Here is an 18,857-nt window from a genome sequence, read left to right on the forward strand (position 1 = left end):
CAACACCAGCCACTCGTCTACTGGACTTCCGACAGAGGATTATGGAGAGCTGCTGGAATGCCATCTCTGCTTCCCAGACCAGCGAGGGGCTTCTGCCGTTGCCAAACATAGGGAACAAAGGGATCAGCCCAGATTAGACACCTGCATACCAAACACCAGGGGGTGATGTCCCGTAAGGAAACGGCAAAAGCCATGCTGTTTGGTGCAGGAACACTAAAGGGGACTATAGTCACAAAAGCTCTGACCAGTTAACAGCTCACTAACTGACCAGGATTTGTCAGATCTCTGGTCAACACAAATGCCAACTGTTGTTTTTTGCCATAATACTGTTTGTTGATCACTATGAGACTACAGAGACAAATATAGACTCAACCTGACAGCACTGATAACATTTACAATCTGCTGTGTGCTGTGATGTTGGCATTGCTGCTTAATCTCACAGATGCCATCTTGCAGGGGGAGCATTGGGCTGCATGCTGTCTGTCACTGCTGTAAACTGGCTGTTTGCCACAAGTCATGTGTCATTTGCAACCCATGTCACACTGCTAATAAGGATATGTAATGTAAAACAAATACAATTTTTCAATGAGGAATTAACCCTGAAGAGGCTTATGAAATTGGCCTCAAGTGTATGTTGCAGCCTCAGCAGGCTGACGAACTATCTCATTCCAAGCATGTCTTCTCATGTCATGCCAGACATCATATAGCACCAGATCTGTGACTACTCACAATCCACCTTTTACACATGCACGCACTCACGCACACATGCTCACTCACTCACAAACACACACACACACACACACACACACACACACGAACACACACATACACACACGCAGGCTCATACAATGTGCTCTTTCACACATGCATCCACAAAAATAGTTTGTCCAATGTGTCTCAATCTGGCGGGCGTCAGATAACACGTCTTGTGAATAGCGAGGAAGGTGGCGAGAGCTGATAGTGCTGTCAAGAAGCAGAAAGGAATAGAACCTGGTCAGTGGTATCCACATCTATCCACAATGTCCTATTTCAGATGGTTTAGAAGGCACACAAAAGGCTATTCAGCCTCCGTATGCACACAAACTCGTCTTTACTTTTGCAAGGAGGCTCTACAACACTTCAAAGGAACTTTACCCCCAAATATCACAAAGTATGATACAGCCTGACTGCAGCAGAATTGCTGCTGTAGAAGAAAATTCTGTAGTCTTTGTATATGGCTTCCTCTGGGAATGCTGGAGAGGAACAAGATTGAGACTGAGACACAGACGTGACAGATGGAGATACTAAAGAAAAAAAAGTGCTGTGAGGGTGAGAGGAGAGTATGAAAGAAAAGTGACGGTTAAAAAAACAAAGAAAGCTATGGGAAATGGTAAAATTTAGAAAACACAGGTTGTGGGTTGGAATGAAAGGAAATTCACAAACAAAAGACGCAACGGAGAATAAAATGCAAAAAAAAAAAGGCCAGGAAATAACACCTAGTCCTAGATATAATAGTCAGCTTTGATACCAAAGGAAAGAAAACATATAAGTATGGGTGAATGAGGTGAACATTCGAGAGAGACATAAAGAGAGTATTTGTAATGTGGACTGATATCACAAGAGAAACAGGAGAGCAGGAACAGATTGTTAGCAGAACAGCTTGAGGTACTTCTGCATGGCCAAGGGAGGATGTCATATAGCTGGAGATGGGGGAAGGGAGGCTGGGCTGCATGCCGAGTCTGCCTTGTTGGCTTAGCTCCTGACTATGAGGTGCCCGAGCTAGAATGTGGCACCCCTCGTCTACATCAGCTGAGCCTTTAGAGACACCTTCATAGAACTACAATGGTCAAATGGAAAGCACATTACAGGAAGGCTGACTGTTTCCCATAGACCTCCCACAAACTATAAGCCTCATACTGATATCACCCCTGTTCCATGCAGGTTATTTTCAATTTCCAGCTCACAGTTTGTCACTGTCATTAAAAAATAACATAAACCTCCAAAAACAAAAGTGTGCTTAAGAGATCACAAAAAAAAAACAAAGCCTTCTGAATAACGAAAACACCTTTTGTGTTTTGTGTATCCAGCAAAGGACACATGGGGGCTCTCATTGTACTCATTGTCCTCCTGTGTCTTGCGTAGGAGAGGAAGCACCCCGGCCAGGTGGCAGGTTCTGGGCAAAGGCAGGCCACTGGCACCGAGCACTCCAACGTGTTCCCAAAACAGGATTAACACAGCCCACTACCCACAGAGGTCCAGCGCTCTTGTTTGCATTTTATTCTACCCAAACAGACTAATCATCATCCCTGCATACCTGGCCAATAAATGTGGAGCTTTGAAAAAGGAAAAAAAAATCAGAAAGAAAGACAAAGACGACTTGAAGGAGAGAGAGAGAGAGAGAGATAAAGAGAGAGAGAATAAAAAAGGGGGGGGAAACATTCCAAAGGAGAGAGAAAATAGGCCAGTCTGTCTGGCAGCACAGCTTTCACATGACTTTGATTTGAGGAATAGATAAGTTCAACATTGAGCTTTCACGAGGTGAACTGCATGTGTCTGATCAGGTAGATCTAATTTGCAGTGGAATTTCTGTATGACTTTTTAAAAGTTAAACCACATGCTGTATGCAGAGAAAACATATTCATATGCAATGACAAACAACTCTTTTGCATATCATTTCTTAATGAAAATGATCTCTTCGTTTGGATCTGTTTTAATGTTGCAAGCACAGAGAGAGAAAATTGATTGCTCAACATCTGTGTTTTACGTAATAATCTACAGACTATAAGATTTTGCTACAAATGTTCAATGGTTAATCCTACTTCTGTACAATTAAGTGGATTAACTAAGGGGTTAAAATTACATGTGCGCCTTGAAAACACGAGTAAGCCCATCTCAAAAAGTAAATGAATACATTTCAGTGTGGTTTGACACATTGGTATGATTGGTAACTCACTGTTACAAAAACCATGCACTTCCCAGCAAGAAGTTCATTTAGAGTTTCTGTTAAAACCCCTGCTGACTGAGCAAATACTGTCAATGCTGAACAATGTAATCGGATAAACAAGTTAGTAGCCAAAACACTCAGATGGCTTTCCTGTAACAGTATGCTGAATCCTCAGGACATTTAAGACTCCCCCGCAAATATGTCCAAGTAAAGCGACTGGAACAATATTTGACCAAATATGCAGGTAATGAAGGAAAGCTACTCCACTAAGAACATTAGTGGATTGATCTCATTTAAATTCACATTTTCAAAACAACGAAACCATAGAGGTGTGGGGGTTTAGACAACACATTTTTGTAGAAAATACAATTAACAATACATTTCCACTTTCAGAGATGCATTTATTATTAGCCCAACATATCTGGGGATTGCTAGAGTCTTCGATAACACCGTATGCCATTTTTCAGTCACCTATTTGGCTCTCAGCATATCCCATACAACTGGCCCAAATCACATCACAAGTGTGGTTTATGGAGCATACAAATTCAGTTAATCTGTTCCCTCTATGGAAAACAGCTGATCTACAGTGGTCAGCTGGATCTACAGGACTGTGTCTTACATACTAGACACAGAGCTCTAATAACTAAGTACGTTAATAATGAACCATTTTACTGTTAACTGCTGATTTATACTATTGGTTAAACAGTAATAGCCTACTATTTAAACATAAATCAAAAGTTATTAAAAAAGGTGTGTTCAATGGCAAAGGAAATAGAGGTCATACAATCTATTTCTTGAATGCTAGTTAACTTGCTAGTTCAAACTTTGCAGTAGCAAATTGCGCTTTATGGTCTTTTTTTCTGTTCTTGGCTCTCATGACTGCCAAATGGCATTGCCTCTCCATCGACGAAAACTGGAGGGGTTAAATAGGCCGGTTGCCTGGAACATGCAAGCGGTTCCATTTTTACTGGAAAAGTGGCTGCATGTGTCAACGGCAATGCACGCAACTTCATGGCTACGCGTCCTGCAGCTTTCTAGTATTTACGAGCCTCTTGGTCATTAAAAAAAAATTTAAATCGTCATGCCTTCTAATGATGCATTCAACAGCATTCACATTTGAAATATACAGTAACTGTTGCAGGCAATAAGCTTCATCTGATATACTGTGTAAGTGATTATTCTTCGACCCATTTCTTGCGTGAAACTCAATGGTTCAATTGAGCTGTGATGACTTGTAGAGATGGAGCGGATAAAGCTGATCATCAAGCAGTGCTTGCACAAAAATGTGATCACGCTAGAACAATCTGTGGTAGTGTGCAAATGATATGATATGCTGTAAATTTAAAAGATAGATTATTATCAGGAAATCCACTTCAGGATATTTACATTTACTGCCAAAGCCACCACATTTTCATAAATGCCTTAACTGTATAACATACTCTATAACATGTATACGTCATGTGATCTTGATGTTTAATCGTATATAAAATTCCATAACAAAACCATTGTAATGTATACTATTTAATTGATGTGTGAACTAAAAAATAAAATGAAAATGTGTTTTGAAGTTCAATACATGACCCTGTATTTGTATATGAGCACTGCATTTGATCATTCCTTGAAACGTAAAAGATTTGCTCGTATAGTTAAGACCTTTTGAATACGTTGACCTTTGAATGTGATTGATATCAGTATTGCTGAGGCTTTTAAAAAAGTGCTTAATGTGGATAGGAAATCACGGCTGTAGAAATAGGTACTCTGTGGCTGTTTTTAAGGTTCTGCACTGAACTATAGGACGTGCTGCTTCCTCGGATGAGCTGCAGAATTCCAGTCAAGGCGGTGCTTCATCCAAGGCTCAGTGGAGCACAGCAGCCAGATGATGAAAGGCTTTATTCATACAGAGTGACAACAAATAGATTCTTTTCCAGCTACAGTTCTCTGAAGCTCCCCTTTGAGGACAAAGGACAAGACATTTTGAATGCCACAATCCCATATGACCCAAACTACCATGTAAAAACCTTCAAAATCTCACGGACAAGGCATGACCATCCGAACAAAAACCGTAGACAACTTGCATGCTTAAAAGCTTTTATTGTGGTGTTTCAGCTTTGGTGTCAGCTGGGGAGCAAGATGTACGCAAGAAGGATTAAATTAACATATTCATATATTAAAATCGTGTTCTATGCAACTGCTGTAGTTTTTATGCAGGCAACTTTTACTTTCATCTTTCATCAAAATGGCTCACCAAAGGTCTTACGGTACATAACGCTTTTCTTCTTCTGCATAAAAGCATCCTTTCAGTTCATTCTGCAGTTTCCAGGCTGTAGGATGAGCATACCTTTATATGTATGAGTTTAATATATTTAGTAATTTAGAGTCCATTAAGAAAAGATCAAGGCAATCTGTTCCTATCACAGAAGAGTAGAGAGAGAGAGAAAGAGACAGCTAAGCTTGGAGTGGAGTGGGCTCAAGAATGTATACTTAAAAAAAACCTCTGGCTAGACGGCACCAACATTACAGCAGCTCTGCGTCAGTTATGAGACAATGGAAGATTCCTGGAGTACAATGCTCAACTGAGATGGTTGCGAACAGAGGAGGGGGGAACACTGACTACCCATATCAGGGTTTGAAAGCTTGTTCAACAAAAGAGTCTTCACTAAGTCTTCTTAAGAATATCTGTCTTGCTTGCTTGCTTTCTTTCTTTCTATAAAAACATAAATGATTACAACATTTTACTCAAGGCTTGACTTAAAAGGGATAGTTTGAGATTTTGGGGGATAGGTTTATTGTCTTTCTTCGTTAAGTTAGAGGAGAAGATCGATACCAGTCTCGTGGCTGTACGGTAGACAAATGTACAGATAGGAGATAGTTAGTTTAGCTTAAGATGAAGACAAGAAACAAGGGGAAACAATTAGCCCGACTCTGTCAGAAGGGGGAAAATCTGCCTACCTTAACGACCCTAGAGTTTTGTGAATCTTGACATTGCCGCAAGGTTGCCAGGCCACCAGTGAAGGACTGCACCCAGACAAAATATATGTCTACACATAACCTCAATAACCTGCTTGTTTCCAGTCTAACTTTTATACTTATACTTTTATAAAAAAAAAACATTTTTGTCATATTTGCTGAAACTGTCAATATGTCCTGAGAATAGTATTTCTGAAGGCATTTGAGGCAAGAAATAGACAATACAGTCACAGAATCTCGATACATATTTGATCAGTGCTGCCTTGTGTGACAGTTTGATCGCAGCTCACTAGCAGAGATTGACACTGTGTTAAGGACTCCTCAGGTCTGATTGTTTGTTTTCCTTCAGGCACGGCGGCATGTCGCAGATGCCATTATGAGCATTAGGAGAAGGCAGAGAAACATGATTTTATTTTCACAGATTATCTGTCTCATGTATACTGTCTTGATATGGTGACAGTTTCAGTAAATAAGACAAAAAACTTTTAGAAAAGTTATCCTCAGCTAAACAAACCAACTGCTGGTTGTAGCCTTATACTAACAGATATTGGAGTGGTATCATCTTACCCTGGCCAAATAAATGGATAGGCAAATTACCTGTATCCCTATCTGGTGAGCTAATAATGAAATTATATCAGATTATCTAGTGGTAAAACATAATCTAACCACACCCCACAGGCAGCAGCAGACAATATGAGAAGATCTCTTAAAACAACACAACCTTACCGTAATAGATCCCATATTTTTTGTGTTATCAGTCCATTTTTTTTCAAGGCCACATTATGTGGTTACAAGTCAGGTCATGTTAAGGGTGTAATAAGACTCAAACCTAGAAACTGACATTTCCAGGTGCCAGTTGAGAGCAATGATAGTATTACATTAACATATCACAACAAACAGGACAGTTTGTCCAATTCTTCACTCATTACCCATCCCCTTTCCTTCTACTATTTCTCACAGGGAAAAAACAGAACCATGACAACTGCCTCATCAGTTTCCAACCGTTTCATTAGGATTTCAATTACCTGGGTGCTGACAGTTCTTGTCCCGTCTGTGGCTTCTACCGTCAGGTTGTAATTTGATTTCTGCTCAGTGTCCAGGGGCCGTGCAACAATCAAGGTTCCACTGGCCTTGCCCACGTCAAAGCGGCTGTCATAATTACCACCTGTGGAATATTTTTTTTTTGTACAAACAAGGAAGGACAAAAGATAAGTGACAAATCATTGTTTAGTTGTACGCATGTAGCACGGTTACACAAACAGGAAATAGGGGTGCTGAGATGGGCATACAAACATCCATTTTCTGCTGCGGGGATGATGATAATAATAAATAGATACATTAATGTTGATGTCGTTAACTATCAGTAGAAATTGTTTGTTTATCTTATATTCACATAATAGCTATTCATGCAATTCACCCTAACACGCACAGGATGGATACATATAAGTTATGAATGTATAACAACACAACACATCCTTTTATATACTGGATACAATGATGCTGAATGCTCTCAAGGATCAACCACACAACAGTGGGCCGGGCTCTATTCCACACAAGGTAAGAAGAGGAGTTTTTTTTCTCTTGAGACTTATTATCAGGTCATAGGCTTAGGGGAAATGTGGCACAACATCAATCAAGCAGCACAACACACGGTGTAGGATGATCTCTTAATACAGCACAGAGGGTTAGGAGATCTCAGCAGCTACCTTCTGCTGTACAGTTGTGGTCACAAGCCATCTGAAGGATGTAAAACATCTCAGTATCCTCTATGCCGTCTTGCAAAAAATTCAACCAAATAGAACATTCCAGAGAAAAGAGGAAAGCAGGAAGCAGAGCACAGAAAGAGAGAAGAGAAGAGACATGTTAGTCAGACATTGATTAGAGGGAGAACAGGCTGGGAGGAAGGAAGAAGAGGCAAGCATTTTTCAAAGCAGTCAATTTAAGTCTCCTCGTGCATACAGTGCCTATCATAAGACACACATTCAAGGGAGAACCATTTAAGTCTTTACACTTCAAAACAGAGTTGCCAATTAAAAGTGTGAGGAATTGTACTGCATCTCAGTTGGCTCACAGAGGTTAGCGTGGAAAAGTATCAACATTTTTTGAGCTATTAATTCGTGATACAATTCTGCTTTCTAAACACACAGTAATACAGAAACGGTGAAATTGAGAAAAATGTCTTTATATTTTGCAGCTGGCTGGCAAACTGCTTGATAATTAGAAGTGGTCTTGCCTTCATTTTATGCTAGTTTAGGTTGATTATGAACTTAACTGCCATAAGACCTATATCAGTAGTAAAAATGCGAGAACAGCACCCTGCCTTTGTACAATCTTTAGAGGAAAACACAGTATCCAAGCACAAAACATATTTCTTCAGCTTTCTTATCCACATTTTTTCAGATAATAAAATGTATTCTGTTTACCATATTATTAGGGATTAAATGCTATGACTTTAAAATGACTTTGTGGGGGCCAAGAAAACTCGAAAAATGCCAGTTTTCAAATTTGACTTCTCACTGTTACTGCTACATTACAACAACCTAAACGCTTCATATACTATATAATATTATTGTCTTGTCGGTTGCTCTTTTCTCTTCACTATTTCCCAGACATATCACACACAAACACTATGTCAGTCCTACAAAGAGTTTTTCTATCTCTGATGCATTTCTATGAGAATTTCTACAGAATGCATGCGCTCACACACAATGACAGACATTAAGGTGAAGGAGGCAATACCTGTGATTTCAAACCACACGGGAACATCAGAGGATTCTGTGGCGACGACCCCCACCATGTGCGCCACTGGGTCGCTTTCCATTACAGAAAAGGTGAACGGCGACTCCTCGAAGAGCAGGGGCGATGCATCGGCAGGTAATTTTGGTTTGGGAATCCACTCGATATGCAGACGACAAGAGGAGGATTTCTGAGGACGTCCATTGTCGACAGCTTTAATCTGATACAGGCAGAGAAGAAAGATGTTACACAGTGTTATGCAAGATTTTGTTGAAAATTAGATTCTGTGCAGCTCTCTGCCTGATACTCTTCTGAAGTAAAAGTTATGTCGTTATGTAGCTTGCTAGGTTATGCTTACAGATAAAATACGCCAGTAAACCATAGTACATTTTATACAAAGTGCCTACATACTGTAAGTAGAACCACTAATTTATGGCACAAAACAAAACGGGTTGTGTTTCAATTGTAAAAGCTTATCCGTACTCTGAGCTGCCACCAAAGCAAGAGAACCGTGCATTTTGAATAACAAAACACCTTTTGTGTGGTACTCTTTTGTGATTCAACCTCTTGTGTAGACTTGAATTAGTGTAAACTGTTGTGAACACTGAGCAGTGTCTTCTTGCAGCAGGTGACACAACTTAGGGTGTGTGGCGACATAAAATCAAGGTGAAAATTAGTTTAAACAAAAAAAAAAAAGTATTTCACAGTTTTCACAGACAACTGTGACGACTCAACTAGAAGTTCTCGCTCTTTGTCTCCCTGGGAGAAGACTGAAAGATAACATTCCTGTTTCACACATATAACAAGCATTCCTCAGTAATTCTGAGATACTAAAAACAAAGTCTGTTAAGGGCCAAAAAGGAGCCGATATCTTTGAATGACTTTGGCTCTCAATGACAAAGACAGCGCAGTAATGAGACCATGGTAACAAGGAAAGTGTATTGTACATTCTTGTAATAATGAAATCCAAATTTGCATGTGTTGGTGTTTGAAACACTCTCTCTAAAGTTTTATGTAGATGTGTTTTGCAAGTAATTTCCTTCTACACTTTCAAACCAACATGATGTGTGTGGACCAATTATCTTTTGGTTCCTTTAAACAGAGACTTTTTTACTGCATTTAAAAAAAAAAAAAAACTAAAAAACAGGAGGCTAGAGAAACAAAAGGGGTGAGAGAGAGGAGAATGCAACAGTAAAAGAACAAACAAGCATCGGTTGTAAACATTTACTGCTTACTGAGATACTATCAGGCTGAGGACAGGGTGAAGTCCTGGTACTAGATACTCACTGTAAGAATGTCGTATTCTCCAGCAGAAGAGAACTTCTTGGAAGACACCAGACCGGTCTTGGGCTCGATAAAGAACTTTCCGCTTTCGTCTCCCTCTTCGATGCTGTAAGAGATCTCGGCATTAGGTCCCTCATCGCGGTCTGACGCAATGACCCGATAGACCGGGTCTCTCTTTGTGGCTCTCTCTTTCTCTGGCTTCTCGCGCTCCGGTAGCTTGATCTTGTAGATTTTCTCCAGGAACAGCGGCCTGTTGTCGTTTTCGTCCAGGACTCGGACGATGACGCGGACAGTGGTTGATTTGGCAGGAACACCGTGGTCAGTGACTGTGATCTGAGGAGAAAGAATCAAAATGTCAGAGTCAAATATATCAACCGATGAAGCAAATATTATATATGCAGTGAACTTTAATAGTGACATTCAAAATTACTTCTGCCCCTTTTGGTTTTTATTTTACATAGATAAGGAAAATACCTGAATCCCTTCAATAGTTATAATGAAAGATTTTTGGAATAATTAGGAGTAAATCTTTCAGTAAAGGTTTATAATTCCAGCAAAATCATTGAGCATTATGTAAAACCACCAAGATCAAAATAGGTGTGATAGAAACTCATCATTCCAGGGCCTAAAATTATCAAAGAAGAGATGAAAAAGGGGAAGCAGGCTTTTTCCCTTTATCACACTTCCGTTCCACTCCTTTTATCAGCAACTTAACTAGCAGCCACACTAAAGGCAAATCCCTCTGAGATTTTGCTGTTACCTAATTACCTAATAATCAAATCTCTAATCGATGAATCAAGTCAAATATCTAATCCTGAAGTACTCCATAGAACATGCTATTTCCCTGACTGAAATGTCAAGCTGTTGTAATAAGTGGGATTTTTTCATGTTGTAAGGAAAGATTCTCCAGCAGTGAAATACAACACTAAATAGTTTTTAATGTATTCTAATGCTTGCGAGAGAGAGAGAGAGAGAGAGAGAGAGAGAGAGAGAGAGAGAGAGAGAGAGAGAGAGAGAGAGAGAGAGAGAGAGAGGGAGAGAGAGTAAGCGAGAGAGAGAGAAAGAGAGAGTAAGCGAGAGAGTGGTTCTTTAATAGCATTGCTTTTGGTCCCTTGGTTATTCGTTTCAAACTACTTTTTGTCTGGTTAAATGTGAGGAGCAGCATGACACTTCTGGGGCTTTCAGACTCTTGAGCATCTACTTTGGCATAGTAATATGAATTCCATGACACTGTCACAAGCACCCAAATCCATTTGAGGGTATTTTTGGGGCATAACAACAAATTCAGGAAGTTTCATTTCAGTACTAGCTCTTATGTAAACAGTGATGTAATTAACACATCACTTTGGAAATTAACCAATGTTAAAGGGTCCACTAAAATTGGAGAAACTTCTTATTTTCTTATAAGATTATATTTGGACGAGAGGAGACTGACTGGAAAGGCAGGGATGAGAAAGGAAATGCAGCAAATGGATGTGGGCTGGTCTCGAAGCTATACCGCTGCGGTAAGGACTTAATGGTTACTCAACCTACCATTTTCTTAATTTTTTTTAGAAATAATACGGTTGCCCCTGGGGATTCACCAACTTGGTTTTGTGTATTCAGGTAAACATGGTTGTTTCATCTGGAGGTTGTTATCGTGAACTAAAAACTTCCCTAGTCTGAATAAAGGTTTAATATGTTTGCCTATGATCATGATAACAGCAGCTTGTACGGCTGCTACACGAAAAACCCACCACAGCTAATTATTTTTAATTAACTGTATCTCTTCACTCTGATAGCACCAGCTGCCCTGACTCTGCTCATGTGTGTCAAACTTGCAAACAAAGATTTTCCTCCGCTAATAAACATTAAGCCTGACTACACTCCAGTAAAGGCCGGCCGGGGGCTTTTTTAAACCAGAGAAGTACTCAATATAAACGGCACCGTCGCACAACTGAATCATTAATGGGGCCTTAATTTAAGTCATGACATTAAGCGTTAATGGTGGCATGCTTGCGCTTTGCAATTTGTGCCATGATTTAACACTCCGATGTGTCTTTGGACATTTCACTGCACAGTTTGAGGTGTTTAATGAAAAGGAAAGAGCCACAGGCTGACCTAAACAAACAAAATATTAATCTAGTCCCACAAAAATGAGCTCAAGGGTTGTGCATCTGAGCGCTGGCAGAGTTGTTAGCATTGCCTCAGGCTTCAAAATACAGTAGAAGGGCAGAACAAATGTCATAGTCATTTAAAACCATCTGCTAAGTGCTTCACTCAAAAAAGTCAGGAGTCCAGGACAAACCAATTAGTGCTATAGTTTCAATTACTAAAATAATGTGTTTTTGTTTTCCTCAGTGTCTGCAGCTCTCCGTGCTAGTCACTTGAGCAGAATTATTTAAAATGGAATGACTGGAAACCTTAATGAGAATGTCTCACTCAGGAAAGATACGTTGGTCCCCATCCTGTGCAATGAACATTTCCGTTATGATCACGAGTTTTATATATGAAGGTATATGTCCCCGATTATAGAAAATACCTTGAAAAGGCACAGTTTCCGGAAAGAGGTCTATAAAATACCCAGCACGGTACTTTTACTCTATGAAACTGCTATGTGTGTAACTGTGTGCAGGCACACAATTCATCACTGCATCTCTCTTTGGAAAATGTTCATCAAAAGCTTTTGTTTGATAATTAGGCAAACCACACAAAAGACTGACAAGTCACATCAGAGGGAGTGTGTCTCATTGCATCAGTACAGCACTGCTGTGAAGAGAGCCAATCCATTATGTTCTGATTATCTATTGCAAAACTCTAAGCTTCTGAACTATCATATAATAGCAATGTTGCTTTAATGCATGCAATGTTCATTAAAATCAACTTGAAATCAGGACACACTGTGAAGGATTTTGAAAGCAGAGAGCAGTATTTTGTCCTGTTTACATAGAGCAACTCACTCTCTTTTAAAGAGCAGACACAAATGTCTGTTGGAATAACTTTTACATTACAAAGAGAAGAAAATGTATCTTGTTGTTACAAGATTGTTATAAAATGGATGTTTTTACGGCAGGAACTTTCCCAGGGGTCTAAAAAACGTGTTTTAAATTTGCCCAATCATTACAGTTCTTCAGATGTAGAGGAAACCTTGCCTGATAACATACACAATTGTCACACTAATCATATTTCGTTTAGATCTTGACGTTGTCTGCATTCAACCTGATTTCCATGGGTAAAAGGGGGATTTCATTTTCCCTAACCAATCACAAGAGACTTCCTGTCCGAGCTCACTAACTTCCGATTTAGCGCTTTGCAAATTTGCACGGGGATAAAAGAATTCAATTGCGCAGCTCTTCTAGACAACAACATTTGAACAAATTGATCCGATTATGGGAGTGAAACAAGTCATTTTACGGAGGTTGTGACTTTCGAAAAAAATGTATCCACCGTTATGTACAAAGTAAGGTTGCGACGGAGTAGGCTACGGTTGAACTGACTTGGTTGTGATTGACGCAACTTGGTTTTGAGTGTTGTCTCAAGCAGACAGCGTGAGTCCTGCCCGTGGCTGTGCTCATTGGCTACCGCAGTTTCATGTTACAATGCCTAACGAATCAGTCAACTCAGTGGAGTTGGCCGATTCAAAGGTCTGGACCCACGTAAGTGGACACCCAAACAGAAATGATCGAAGTGGAAGTTTACCTGGGTTCTTCTACATCTTTATTATTATTCCTGCTGTAGTTTAATTATTTTGTGTCATGCTTTTGGTTTCTTTGTTCCTGGAATTATTTGGTCAAAAAGGCTTACACATTACCTTTCAAAACTTTATCAAAAATGTAATTATATCCACACGGTTTTGTATCAGCTCTATCACCTCTATCCCAGCATGCTTGGGTCCAGACAACAGCTGTGAACAGGACATTCAGCTCTGCTTTTCTATTATAATGTTCTCTCTTCAGTCCCAGGCCTGAAACCTAAGCATGTCCTGACTTGTCCCACTTGTGTTATTTACTCAGCCCCCCTTCCTGGGCCAGAGGCCTCTCATCCTGCCGCTAGAGCCCCCACTCAGACCATCAGGAGCAACTTTGTCTTTCTTCAAATTCCCCCACTGTCTTTCTGCCTTCAGTTCTCTCTCTCTCTCTCTCTTTCACACACAGGCACACGACAACTACCAACCCCCATCCTTCTCATCATAAAAGCTGAAGGCCCCCTGTGCTCCCTCCACCTCTTCTTGGCATTTGCTGCAAACAATGCTGACACAGCCCCCACCCTAATTGCTCCACATGTTCCACATGGCCCCACATGTTTGTTTCTTCTCCAACAACAAGCTTGTACAAAAACTTCAATTTGATTTGTTCTGCCAGCACTCAAAGGCATGTGTGCACGCATACATATTCTTCTGAGTCATGATTATCCCTCGATCAGCTGCCCTGAGGATACACTAAGGTGTGTGTGTCTGGGGGGAGGGCAAATTGCAGGGTTTAGGGGTCTGTGCTGCTCCATGAATGTTTGGCCCAATAAAGAGCTTCCTGCTGGATTCCAAATAACCAGTGACCAACACACACAAACTTCTTGAGTTGCCATGGTTACACAGCTCTTTCCAGGCTGTGTTCACACAACCATTTTCTACCTAATAAGGTCAACAGTTAGTTGCTTTAATTATGCCTCCAACTCTTATTCAAATTAAATAGGAATGTGCAAGAGAGACTTTATATTAGTTAGTATTAGACAATTGTTCTTTGTGCACTGGAATTACAGTAACTGGTATAATTGTACACTTTAATGTTTTAATAAACATCACAAAGAAAAGCTAGAACATTACATTGAGGAGAATAGGGGTGTTGAATTTGGTATCATTAAAGTTGATCAGAATTTGAGCTGAGCTTTAAATGTGTTAATTAAATATCTGTCAGAAGGTGTTTCGTCAAATGAGACAAATTAACAAAAACTCATGAACCAAGCTTAGCTGTGGGAATTTGACTTTTTCTTCTTCTTTTTCACAGACACAAAGACTTTGATTCAAACAGACACCACTTCCAACCCAGTAATTCAACAGCTTTCAACCACATGTTGGAAGTAGCAATTCTATGTCTACAGCAAACGTCTAGATGGAAGAGCTTTGGGTTTGGACGGGAACTTTTTCTGACCTTAATACCCAATAGTCTTCACAGGTGTAACTATTGTTGTAGAAAAGATTCATTCTTTTGTTGTTTTTTTCTACCAACCTTGTTAAATTTTTATTTCACACTTCTATCCCGAACATTTACTCTCAGTCCTGTAATGCAATCAGTGCCATGCAATGTACAGAGTATGAAATACAACACTGCTCTGGCACCAGATGTACCAGCATTAATTGTCACCCAGTGATCACTGAATTGTGTAACATGTAACAACAATAATTAAAAGGCTTCCAATCTGCACCCTGTCAGCATCGGAAACACAATTAAAACGCCTATTATCAACCTTGGTTCTGTGGCGAGAAAGATGCAGCAAAGCATCAGGAGAGAATAGAGCACAGCTCAATTAAAACCCACAAGTTTAGGCATTGGCCTGGTGTGACAACAGTTTCCTGTCCCAGCTTGCTCCATCTAGGAGACGGAACAGTGGGGAAGAACAAAGGAACAGTCAGCGGCATCTCCCACACGCCTCCCACTTCTCCTTCCTACCCCATCCGGAAATCAGTACAAGGTGAAACTATTCCAAAAGGACTTTTCTTGCATATAAAAAACAACTTGTTTTGTTGGAAATATGTGGAACTCAGCCAGAGTTGATTATTAATTCATTATATAAATAAAGAAATGTATTTAAAACCGACTGAATTTTTTTCTATTTTGAGGTTTCTGATTATCATGTTACTAATTCATTTTCACACTAATAAGATAACGTGACACTGACAAGTCTCAAGCTTATTCTCTCGAGTTCAAAATTTGACAAAATAAAGTGCTCACCTCAAGAATGTGCTCATCTTGTTGCTCCCTGTCCAGTTTCCTTGAAGTAGTTGTAACCAGACCTGTTGGAGACAATTAATAATATTATGAATCGTGCAGACATATAATTACTGCATACAATAACAACCATGGGAATCAATACATGTTGCTCTATTTTTTACATACAGTATATTTTTATATGATAAAGCAATCATAAAATCACAGATGAATAAGAAAAGACAGATAAATGGTGATGTATCAGCAGATTCTAGCTTATTGCAGATCCAGGATATCGCTATCGATGTATCATGAAAAAGATGATTTGAACCAAGATGTTTTTAGAAACAATCAGCAAACACTGACATGTCCCACTTAGCAAAAATCTTGTTCAATTATTTTATGTGAAACAATAAAAGCAATAAAATAAAACAATGTAACCTCCAATCCTCACACTCATTGTTGGGTGATCATGACATAATCTGAACCCTGCTGGTTATCTCATCAGTCACCAGTGAGTTAAAAGTTTGCATCTGGAGGAATGCTCCCGCTGTAGGTCCTCCTTGTTTTTGGTCAAACCAGTTGCCAGACAGCCCACCAAACCGCCTTACATACGTGAAATATCACAAAGCTTTGCAAATAGTGTCCAAACAGCAGCAAAGCCCCTGACACCCTGCTTTTAATTCTTCCGCAAGCTGAATAAATAGAGCCAGTCAGACATCGCCCCAAGTCCTGAGCACTCTTTGAAACAGAAAAGGAAACTTCAGAAAAGATCCTACTGTTAGCAGAAGGGTTTCAAGGGTCTTTTTAAGCTCTATCGTTCATTTTTAAGTACAGGATTGATGTTGTGTGACATCAATCACTCAGAGGGGACTTTGTTAAGCCAGGCTTTGAAAAAAAGTAAAAAATAAAACAACATTGAGTCTTGATTCCTGACTAATTTTATTTCGAATCAAATTCAAAAACAAAGGAAGAAAAGAGAAGTGGGTGAGTTACATGGCTACGTTATAAGCGGCATTCTGTTCTCACTACGAATGTAATTGCAACTCTGCAGAGATACTGAGTGTAGAGTAGACATGCCAATTTTAACCGCACCAGAGCTGTCTGCTTGCCACACTGCATCTGATTAGCATAAAGCAAAGGATTTCCGAAACCCAAACCCATCAATGGCACATATGCCTGCAACGAGAATACCAGGCCACAACTTACAGGTCCTGAAATAGCCCTCCCTTTGCACTGCAATTGAGGGATATGAGCGGGGCGCTTTTGCTCCCCCTTCTTAGACTTAATTTAATCTTCACAGTGAGCTGCAAAGATATAGGTCTACTGATATTTGGCTGGATGAAAAAGAGAAAACTTCCTGTAGGTGCAACTTGTTTTTCTTGCTCTGCTTACCTAATATGGCCACATATTGATGGAATTGATGGAAATATGAAAGATACATTTTAATTAACACAAAGATAAATCCGTCTCTACCCCTCGTTCTCAACACTGTTACATACAGTACATCCCCTTCATAGAGAGAAAATAGATGTGTCAACACTGACAATACAAATCAAGTTTAGTACATTTATATGACCTACAGGAATTACTCTTTGCAGTGTTGCATGATGTCTGCAAAAAAGTTTGCAGAGGATCAGCATAGTTTACATGAGTTAGTGAGCTGTACATTATTACCATCAAAGCTAATAGTTCTGCTGCTCCACATCAAAACAGACCACGCTGACTAATTATTCATGTGCTTTAGCAAGGCGGGAGCTGATGGATGCAGTGTTAGGTAACTTCTCTCTTTGTACATGCATTATAGAGCACAATACAGATGACAGCATTAACCACAGCGAGTCTAGGTCTCTGATTCATAATTCCTCTGTAAATCCGCTGCCTAATCAAGGCTTGGCTGGTATCATAATAGATCAGATACAGTGCTTGTAATATAAACAGTATACCTCAGTGCAGAAGCACAGCACAGCAACATAACAGTGTCAATGAAATGAAACAATTACATTTTAAAACGACTGGCCTTAATCCCAAACTCACTTTGGAGAATAGAAATTTGGTTTTAGTTTTTAGCCTTGCTAAAGACTTCAGAGAAGTCCCATTTCGCAAACAGGATGTTGAGTTAATGACACAGGTTGCACATATTTTGTATATATTTTGGTTGAGGTGTAATATGTCTCTCTTTATCTCCACCTAACAAACACATTTGCAATTCTACCACCAGCTATAAAAAAAAAGGGATAGGAAATTTGGACAGAGTGCACGGGCAAGCAAGAAAGAAGTGAAAAGTAATTTTGTCCTTAGTTCACCGTAGTAACATGCCAAAGTAAAAACAGCAAAAGCAAACCTCACGTAATGAGCATGCGTATATTTCTTTGTCCAGATGAGTAAAACTATTGGCAAGGTGTTATAAACATCAAGCATGTTTGATAAATGTGGGACTCCTTGCAGATACAGTAGTGTCTTCGGCAACAGTGGGGTGCCGACCTTCGCACAGCAGGACAGAGACGTTTGCTGCCACACTCGGTATTCTTTCTACACATCTTCCATGTAACAGACAATCCATCATGTAGTGCACATCTGCCTTTAATCCTTTGGTCTGTCCCAGATTCCTCTTTTCAACTGTATTAAGTGTGTTCCACAGGTGTATTGCAATTAATGATTATTTTCATTCTTGATTAATCTTGCAATTATTTTCTATTTCTATTCAGTTCACAAGAACTGGAAATAGATATTGCTTACATTTTTCTCTGGTATTGTGACTTCATAATTGTCAAAATAGTTGTTGATTATTTGATGTCGATAAACTGATCGGTTAAATCACTTCACAATGGTCAGCGGTGTCGGGGCATGGCCTCTAGGCAATCGTTTGAGCCACAAGCCAATTTAACGGCTGTCGCATTTTTAAAGTTAAAGTATTTTAGAATTTTGATGGAGCATGAAACCATCATCCATTTAAAGATGTAGAGATGTCTGGGAGTAGAATCAAACGTTTGGAATGCAAAAAAAAATGTTGTGTCCTCTGTGGATGAGTAAAGCTATTTTGATGC

The 18,857-nt window shown here is 39.7% G+C and overlaps 1 protein-coding gene across 2 annotated transcripts in view; it reads right to left on the reverse strand.

Annotated features, from left to right (window-relative positions):
• fat1a (FAT atypical cadherin 1a) overlaps positions 1-18,857 on the reverse strand; it is a 76,711-nt gene that overhangs the window by 33,362 nt on the left and 24,492 nt on the right. For both annotated transcript variants that reach the window (XM_083927546.1, XM_083927545.1), the window contains exons 4-7: positions 15,835-15,896; positions 9,914-10,243; positions 8,630-8,846; positions 6,916-7,055 (exon numbers count right to left, since the gene is read on the reverse strand). In XM_083927546.1, coding sequence (XP_083783672.1) covers positions 6,916-7,055; positions 8,630-8,846; positions 9,914-10,243; positions 15,835-15,896 — 749 coding nt within the window. The remainder of the gene's footprint in view (positions 1-6,915; positions 7,056-8,629; positions 8,847-9,913; positions 10,244-15,834; positions 15,897-18,857) is intronic.

This window comes from Echiichthys vipera (genome assembly GCF_963691815.1).
Source record: "Echiichthys vipera genome assembly, chromosome: 2".
In the NCBI taxonomy this organism is placed as follows: domain Eukaryota; kingdom Metazoa; phylum Chordata; class Actinopteri; order Perciformes; family Trachinidae; genus Echiichthys; species Echiichthys vipera.